Source organism: Charadrius vociferus, unplaced genomic scaffold (assembly GCF_000708025.1).
Source record: "Charadrius vociferus isolate BGI_N301 unplaced genomic scaffold, ASM70802v2 scaffold179, whole genome shotgun sequence".
Classification (NCBI taxonomy): domain Eukaryota; kingdom Metazoa; phylum Chordata; class Aves; order Charadriiformes; family Charadriidae; genus Charadrius; species Charadrius vociferus.
In genome coordinates, this window is record NW_009650072.1 from 1,178,523 (window position 1) to 1,187,627 (window position 9,105).

The 9,105-nt window shown below is 48.3% G+C and overlaps 1 protein-coding gene across 1 annotated transcript in view; it reads right to left on the minus strand.

The window, feature by feature from the left end:
• The window catches only part of INS (insulin), a 3,444-nt gene extending 3,065 nt beyond the window's left edge, over positions 1-379 (minus strand). Inside the window, exon 1 of the mRNA XM_009891991.1 lies at positions 193-379. Within this exon, the coding sequence (XP_009890293.1) occupies positions 193-379 (187 nt within the window). The remainder of the gene's footprint in view (positions 1-192) is intronic.
• Positions 380-9,105: the final 8,726 nt, after the last annotated feature.

Below are 9,105 nucleotides of genomic sequence, written 5' to 3' on the forward strand. Positions count from 1 at the left end.
TTCCCTACCTGCCCTCCCATCAACCTCTTTAACCTGAAGAGCTTTTCATTGGCAATGTGATGTTGTTGGTATGTTAAAGGTATTCCTGGCATTCCTCATCAAGGACATTCCTGGTGTCACCGTTAAAGATAGGCGGCTGTTGCCTTTTGCATCACATAGCATATGACTGCATTCAAGGTCAGCCTGACTTACCTAGAGGCTGCTCAATGTCCCGTCGGGCTTTGGGGGAGTAGAAGAAACCTCGCTCTCCACACACCAGGTAGAGAGCCTCCACCAAGTGGGAGCCACAGAGGTGCTGGTTGGCAGCCGCGTGGCTGGTCCCGGGGCTGGAAAGAGCAAGAAGGGCCAGGAGAGGCAGCGATCGGATCCAGAGAGCCATGGTGACCAGGATGAGGCCTAGAGTTAAGAGGCAGAGGAGACACAGGGAGGTCTAGGAGGGAGAAACAGGTTGCCATCAAATATTTTATGTCCTTCAGCTCCTGTGGCATGAAAATGAGACCAAAGTAGCAGATGGACCTTCTAAAGATGACCTAGCTTGAGAGGGAAGGAGAGCTTTCTGCACCAGGCAGTTGCAGTAAACGACTAATGATTATAACCAGAAGTCCACCTCCACCCTCATGCTCACATCAGTCCTGGCCTCCCTGTTGTCTTCCCCCAAAAGGCCAAACGACTGGAAGAGCCATCCCACTGAGCCCTGTAGCATACTTGCACAGGAGAGTTGAGATCAGCAGACACCTTCAGAGGAAAAAATCCCTCTGCCAAGTCAGAGGGGCTGTTAATTATGATGATGGCCCAAAATCAGCACAATGTGCTCAAAGACCTGAGGAGACCTCATTTTCTTGGACTAGCAAGCCAGCACTTGTCACCACCAGCTACATCAATTTAAGAAAACAACTCTGCGAAACAGGTAGAAGCTAAAATCAGACTTACCCAAAGAAGTGGCAGCAAGAGATGGAGAGAAGTTCGCTCAGAGAGATGAAGACTGTTTGGCTGGTAGTAATATCCCCATTCTCTCTTTCCCATATTTATATGCTTTACATTAGCCCAAGTGACACAAGAGATAGCGTGAGCCCCACCTCCTCGATGACACTCTGGCCAAAATTTTTGCTGCTTGTGCACATTAATTTCCCTCTACATAGCATCAACAGGACTTTATGCAAGTTAAGAGAGCAGCAACAGTTTGCAGTTTCCATCTCATTTCATCCGACCTGTTTTTGCTTCCTTGAAGCTCTGTCCTGAGCCATCAGTGACCCTTTTAGCAGGAGATAATGGTGCTATTACAGCTGCAATGATTAGTAATGACACTAATGCTGGCAATAGGCACTGCTGGCATTGAGGTGGCTCAACAGCTGTTTCTGAAATGTAAATTAAAGGCAAACATGTTAATCTGTTTGATTAATATCACCTTGGAAAGTATGCAGAGATGGGACCAAGTTGTCGGTGAGACCATGCTACTGTCAGGTGTTAGAGGGAGGAAAACACATTATTGTGCTGAGGCTATCTGCGGCCCTGCTCGCTGGCCATGCGGTGCACAGCGAGAGGCACGTGTCCACAGTTTGGGCTGGGGGAGGAATAACACCTGCATTTTGCAGAAGACCTTGGGTCGTCGCTCTAGCTCAGCGCAGGGCCAGAGTTAGAGCATTTGAAATTTTGTATGTGCAAAAATCAACCTTTCCCCCTTCTCCCACTGAAAAGGCAGGTCCCCTTCTTCATCTGCCCGGTGCCCCTTCAAATTCCTATTTGGGATTAAGCAGAGCAGAGATTCTGTCTCTGCCATTTGCAGGTGAGAGCTCTGAGCACCTCAGTTCATCTCTCTGGGGCTCTGCCCAAAATTGTGTCTTTGACACCAAGAAACATTTCTGGTAAATCCCAGTGAAAACCAGGAGATAGCTCATTATCCCTGTTCTGGCTGGTAAGTTCACTTTTAATAAGAGATGATGGGCCAGGAGTGGTCCGCTGGCTTTCATGGGTCTGATTTTGGCAACAGATCTAGCGCTCTCTCTCTTTTGCAACATTACCCCATTTTTTTGATACCTCTGGTGCTCAACTTTTCTGCCACCAATAGCATGCCTGTACCTTTTTCTGCTTAAAGTGTATATTTTTTTCTTTCCTGCCTGAAAAGGCCTATTTTAAATGCTGGGGATGAGATGATCTTCAAACTTCATATTGCTCTAAATTTTGAGACTACAAGTGCTTAGCACCAATGAAAAGGACTCTTGAACTGTGATGCTTGTTTAATTTAGAATAAGATTTGATTCTCCATATGCAGTATAAAACAGAAGGAAGTTCACCAAAATCAGCACAATACCTTGAGACTCAAACCAGACCCTTGATTTCTTGAGTAGCCAAAGCAATTTGTCCATCAGCATCTAGGAGGTAGGAAGTCCCATGTGCCCCTGTCATGGCTTGAAGTGTGAAGTATCATATGTTTGCTAAATGACTGCGATTGCAAAAAGGCTCATGAGAAGTGCTAAATCTCTGATGAGCGTACAGGGAGGAGACTCATTTGCTCAAATGGATGTGAGACAAGGTTATCAGTTACATCCCCTGCCATGTAGGTCTTTCAGCCTCCTGCTAATAAATCCAAGTTGTGATGCTCAACTACAGTTAATAGCATTTCTGCACAATGTGTAACACTATCTCTATCTCCCTTCCCCTCAAAAAAGATATTGGATGTACTTGAATGACCTAGAGGTATACCCATGAGGAGGGTCTCAGGTTTCAGCAAGATATGAGTACAGGGAATTTACTTACTCAGACCTTCTTTCTACCAGGAGAAGATGGGGAATTAGCAGCTACGCAGGACAAAACCTGGCATTTTACCCCATTTGAAGTAGGTTGTCGAAGCCAGGAGCAGAATCCTTGTGCTGCTCATGCTTCCTCCAGAGCAGGGAGCCCCCACCCAGTATCTCACACGAAGGGGACAACTTGCAGAATTACCCTATGGATCCCCTTAGCAGTCGTTTTCCTGCAGTTACCACACTGTGAGGTCGAGTGGACCTCAGGCCAGTGGTCGCCTTGGAAAGGCCCTGGAGCAGGGTGTTCCCCAGGTTAATCACACGCTGAGATTTGCCATTTAGGGTTTTCCTTCTTGCACTTTTGTTACCTGAGCTCACCTGAACTCATGTTTTATTGACAGTGGGACTTTGTAAGGAGGCTCCTCTATCCACTATCTTCTCCCTTCTGGGTAGCTTCCCTGCTGGGTTTCCCCCTTCGCCAGTGCTTACCCCACTGATGTAGCAAAAAAAGCTATTTTATTTTGTGTTGGAAGTGCCATGTTATGAGTCTGTTGCCTCTCTTACTCTTGGCTAACCAAATCCTGGAGGTAGCTTCAAAAAACCTGTGGTATTTCTGCGGCATGCACCAGCAGGGGAAAGGCTGACTGTACCCGAGCATTCAGGAATCCCTCTTGGCTCACTGTAGTTTGGGTGCAGAAATAAGCCAGAAGTTTTATTGAAAGGAAAAAAGATATCATGCTGGCTCAAAGTTCAGCACGGGCCAGAGTTTTTTGCAAGTTTCCTACTATGACTTTTTTCCCCCCTCCAAAATATGATCACTTTGATTATTTATTGGAAATCGTATTTTCTTACCATAAATGGTCCTTTGAAATATGAAAAATGCTAGCGGTGATATAAACAGATATAAAATGGATATAAACTGCGGAAAGTTTTGTCTGAGATCGAAAAGTTCCATGTCAGCAGCGAACTGAGAGCAGGGGCCAAGAAGGGAGGCCATTTCTTGACAGAAAAGATTTTTCTATAGAAAAATCTCAGCTTACTTCTTCTAGGTTGGGCTTCCCTATGATTTTCGTGTGATTATCAGTGACGGGCCAAACACTTATCCATCATTTCCGCTACACGTGCCTCCTGTGACCCCCCCAGCTTCTCAGCTCCACATTGGGCTCAGTGAGCCGAAGGGTGGGCTACTCCTGGCTCCTGCCCTTCATGCTAAACCACCTCTGGACGTGACTCGAAGCCACCTCCCTCACTCACGTCCCCCCGACCCCGAGCAGTTGCATCAGTGGGAACAAAGTTTAGGCAATCCCCAGTGTCATGTAATCAAGTTTTACAGTCCGTTGCCAGCACAATAAAATCTTTACTACTGTAGATGTCTAGCATTTTCGAACCCTGTCCTGAAAAAAAGTAACAAGCCCGCTACAGGAGAACAAGTTAACAATTACAAGTTTGTGCAAGTTTTACTGACAGCAAAGGTCAGGTCTGGAGGTGAACGAGTTCTCGGAGAGCACCCAGGGACCCCAAAATGCCACCCGCATCCCTGCCACTGCTCTCACGCTCAGCAGCCACCGCCGGGGCTGCTCTGCCCATCCCCGGGTGTGTGTTGCCCCAAAAGCAGAGCAGAGAGCACCATCAGTAACTGCATGCCTCCTTTTCCCTGGAGGACGAATTCAGTGGCTTGTAAAATAAATAGTCCCAGAGGAGGTGCTGCCTGCCAATGCAGCCCTGCACTGCGCCAAGCAGCCTGCTGAAACACAGTCCCGAGGCACCTGGAGGGGTCTGCATGCCCAAGAGCAGCTTTTGGGGGTGTCCAGCACCTGGGAGGTACCCCAGTATGGCCACCTAGTAGATGGGGATGTGTAGTGAGGGCAATGCACTCAAGCACACGGCCCATTTGAGCTACAGAGGAGTAGCTTTTCTCTTGGCATGGGGAGATGAGGACCCCCCGAGGCCCAGCAGTTATCCCCTCCAGGCTTTGCTCAGCTCCCTATGCAGGGGGCATCAGCCGCCGGCAGCGCAGTGTGGAGCGGGGAAGCCAGCATCCTCTGTGCTCCTTGTCTCCATGTGGTTTCCAGCAGCTGTGCTCCCATTGGCGTGTCCAAGCACCCGTGGAACGGTAGCGTGTGACCGCCCAGCCAGCAACATGTGACCGCCCAGTGCCACGAGATGAAGGGTGGGGAGGTGAACCTGGGACCAGGGCGGGTGCGTAATCATGGCAACGCTTGCAACCAAATCCTGTGATGCCTCCAGAGATACGTGGCAGGTGAGGCAGCCGCCGTGGGCTTGGGGGCTGCTGTAGCGAAGGGTGAGGCTCTGCGGCTTATCTGCAGCCACACAATGAGAGATGCCCTTGGTTCCAAAGGGGTATTGTGCAAGCAGAGAAGGAGGCCACTCACTGGGATACAAGTAATCTCAGCTGCTTCTATAAACTAATCTGGGTGGCCGCCTGGGTGCAGGGCATGTGAGTCAGCCCCATCGCCCCGCTGGCAACTGGGCTAAGGGAGATGCTCCTGCCAGACTGTGTGGATTGCACAATTTTCCAGGCTCTTCCTGGCCAGGGACACCAGTGTAACCAACCAGGTCTGACCCATCGGTTTCCATCATTTTTGGGTTAGCTGCTAACAGTGGAGAGGGTCATGAGTACATCTGCACCTCTGGAGATGCAGCTCACTGGTAGAAGATGCTCCATAGAGCAACTCCAAAGAGATGGCAGCTTTCATTAGAGAACAAGGGAGTTTCCTGAGTGTGCCGTGGCTCTGAGAATGGCCTCCTATGACCCAAACCCTCTGGCCACCCATCCTGAACATATTGCACATCTCAGCAGGGAAGTTCTGACCTTTTGCCAGCCCAGCTCACCTGGGACCACGGAACCTGCAAATTGGTTTGGCTGTACCTTGCTCAAGTGCCCCCGGCTTCTGCAGGGTCAAACCTCTATACAAGTACAACTACCCAAGCAAAATAGATCAAATCTAATGATCTCCAGAGTAAAGCTCCCAAAATCTTTCCAATCTGCCTTGGGAAGAGCATATGCAAGGTTATAAATACAGATGGAAAAAACGGGTATGCTCCTTTTAACCCTATTAAAATATTACTGGCCACGTATTTTTTGAGAAGGTAGAGCAGAAAATAGAACATAAGAGCTGCTAATAGTTCCTAGACATAGCTATTAGCAGACGCAGCAGAACAAATTAGTTTGTTTATCAATGAGGAGAAGATGAAATCTGTGGCTATTAATGGCCCCAAAGTAATCCTTGGCGTAGATAGAGAAACATTAGAAGAGGTGATGACACCCTGCTAGAGGACAAGTAATGAACAACAAAAGTAACAAATAACTTCCACAGAGTGGAGAAGCACTGGAAAAGTAGCCTGATCAGCATCAATCCAAAAATAGACATTTTCAGCACTGATACCACATCTGGCCTTCTTTATGCCATGGAAATCCATGAGAACAACCAAAGAGAATCTTGACCTGGTCCTCAGGAAACAACCATGAGAGGGGCCATTGAGTCCATCAGGGAGTTCTCTCCAGTGTCCACAACTGTAGGCACTAAGGTTTTACGGTGTTACCACCATGGCTTCCACAGCAGGTTGCATCACAGGCACCACTTGGAAAGCAACGGAATGGGTGACCTGGAGAAGCCTTTGGTAAAATAGAGAAGAAGTCCTTGGCCATGATGCTGGAAATCATGGGCAGGCCACCAGAGAGCAGCAGACATAGCAGAAAGTGATGGGTGATATTACCAGCTGATGCAGCAAGGGATTAAAGAGGAAAATGCTGAAAAATGAAGGAACGGTTTTCACTGGCTCAGACTGGATTTGTCCCCTGCTGTAAAGTGTTCTCATGGATTGAAAATTAATGATTATGTTACATCCATTTGTGTTTTCTGCCACTGTTCATCTCTGCAGCTGTGGGTGCACCGTAGACATCTGCCACAGTTTATCCGATGATAAAACTGGGGGCTGCAAGTGGACATTGAGGACAATGTAATTCTCCACCACACTTTCTGCTGAGTTTAAATATGAAACTTTGAGACTATGTTTTCTAGAATAAACTTAACTTTAAAAGTCCCTGTTTTGCTATTAGGGTACTCTTGGAGATTTTGGCTAATGCTGCCCTGATGCCACTGCCGTGAGGCTCCACTTTTCTCTAGTGGCTTGCCATGCAGAGGTACCGCTCACTCCTTTGCCTTCGCAGGGTGCTCCAAGCTTTAGCGCTTCAGATGCTTCCAGCTGGATTGGGACCCGAGACAGGAGCTGTGATTTCTTCCTCCTTCCCCTTCGTTCCCACAGCATCACCCGCATGTGAATTGGTGTTTCACCAACTGGCACTGCTCTGCACCAAAGGACCTTTCCTAACACGGCATCCAGCAATGAAAAAAACCCCAACTCACCATTCCTCCTGTACGTGGTGGCTGTTCCCAGGCCTCCATCTCCCTGGCGTTGTTGCCAGCTACACTGGTTATTCCTCGCTTCCGGGATGCTCCACCGAGGCTGGGAGGTGCCAAGGACCTGCAGAAGGGCTGACCCCCTCCCTGCTCACGGTCGGCCGGACCCCACTGTAGCGTGCTCTGCTCTCCCCTGCCAGGGCGTGGGGACTCCCAGGTCCAATATCATCAATTATCGCCGGGTAAGTGGATCATTTTGAGCACTTAAAGCTACTTTAAGGATTTGGATGCACACTGGTAACCAGCCTGTAGGGTTGCCTATGGGTTCCTAGACAAGGAGGTGTAAATCCTACTGATAAGGCTTGTTAGTGTTAGGGCGCTGGGGAGGGGGAGGCGGGGGGTGTTTGGAGCCAGGCACAGGGATCTCCGGGGGCCAGGAGGGGTGAGCCCACCGCTGCAGCCCCCTCCTCCTGCCCGGGAGCCCCTGGCCAGGGGGGGAGGCACTGGGGTGCTGCGGGCAGTCAGGGTCAGGCTGATTTACAGCAGCAGAGGAACCGGGGCTGTTAATTCAAAGTTGCCGCTTATCGGTGTTTAGAAAGCAAGCTCCGATCTGTTGGTTAGCGATTTGGCCTTTGCTGTAAATAGAGAGGCCCCGTGCTTTGCTCTGACATTTTTTGTCCTTATTATCTTGTTTCAGCCTCTGAGGGAGGTGGGAGAGTTATTTAAGGCTGACCTTAGTGGAAGAAAATGAACAACTCCCTTACCCCACCCTGTTTTTCTCTCTGCCGTCCTGGGTAACAACCATTGCATTGAAGTATCTGTGTGAGATACTTAATCCTCCACCGTCCCTGCAAATATTTTGTAGATCAATTCACCCTGCTGTGCCCAAAGAAAATAATCGCAAAGAGACTAAGTAGAACTAATGTCAGGAGCGAAAAAATGGATTTTGCACAATTATCCCTCCAGGAAAATCAGTGAGGATGGGCCTTCACCCCATCAGGTGCTGAAGCTCACCACTGAGCCAATCCGGTCTTGCATCGTTGTGGTTCAGGTCTAATTCAAACCTGTGTTTCACATGAGTTTCAAAACCAGTTGCTCCATCCCATGCTAAATCTCTGAACATCACATACGGAAACACACGATAGTGACTGGTTGGAGCTAGAGGGAGTATCTTGGATTTGGTGTCTGTGTACTGGAAATTTAGATCGGAACCCGTACTCTCTGGAGCTCTGGAGGAGAGGATTCAGGGGATGCGTGAGGAGTCTGGGTGGGTCCCTTGCAGTACAGAAGAGAGACCTTGGGAGACTTGCAGTACAGAAGTCAATATGTGTGTGTGCTCCAGCTGCTCCTGAGTGATATACAGCATGAACAAGATGGTCGAAGAGAATTCGTTAACAGAGGTATGAAGAAACCCTCGTTCATTTGAAATGCATCACTTGCAAGCCTGAAAAATGTCTAATCACCAAATGCTTGTTTTATTGACCTGCCACCACCAGCTCGAGCAGCTGCATGAGAGTGGTGCAAGGCTATGGTAACACATCTGGGGTGCAGTCTTAAATCCCTTACCTAACCTTTGCAAACCCCTCTATTCAGTTAAAAACAAAACAAAACAAAAAACCTAGAAACAAATCAAAGCAAAATCTCCTGATCAGTTTTCAAGACATTTCAGATACTTTCTGCTTTCAGCCATGCCAGAAAAATGGCAAAAGATTGTATTTCCCTTAGAAAACCTAGTGTTTTCCTAAACATTGTGATGAACAAGTGTAGGACAACTGAAAACAGATTCTTTGCAGTGGAAAGTGCAGTACCTTTTTCTGGTCCCTGAGGGAAAAAAAACCAAAACAACCAAGTCTGATTTGCGCTGGATTAGCAGTACGAATGACAGCTCAGGTCTTATCCAAATCAATTCCCATCTCCAGGGGGGCGGTGCGTGCGTGAGCACATACCTGCGGCTATAGGATTTGTAAATAATTGAGTTCTTCTGA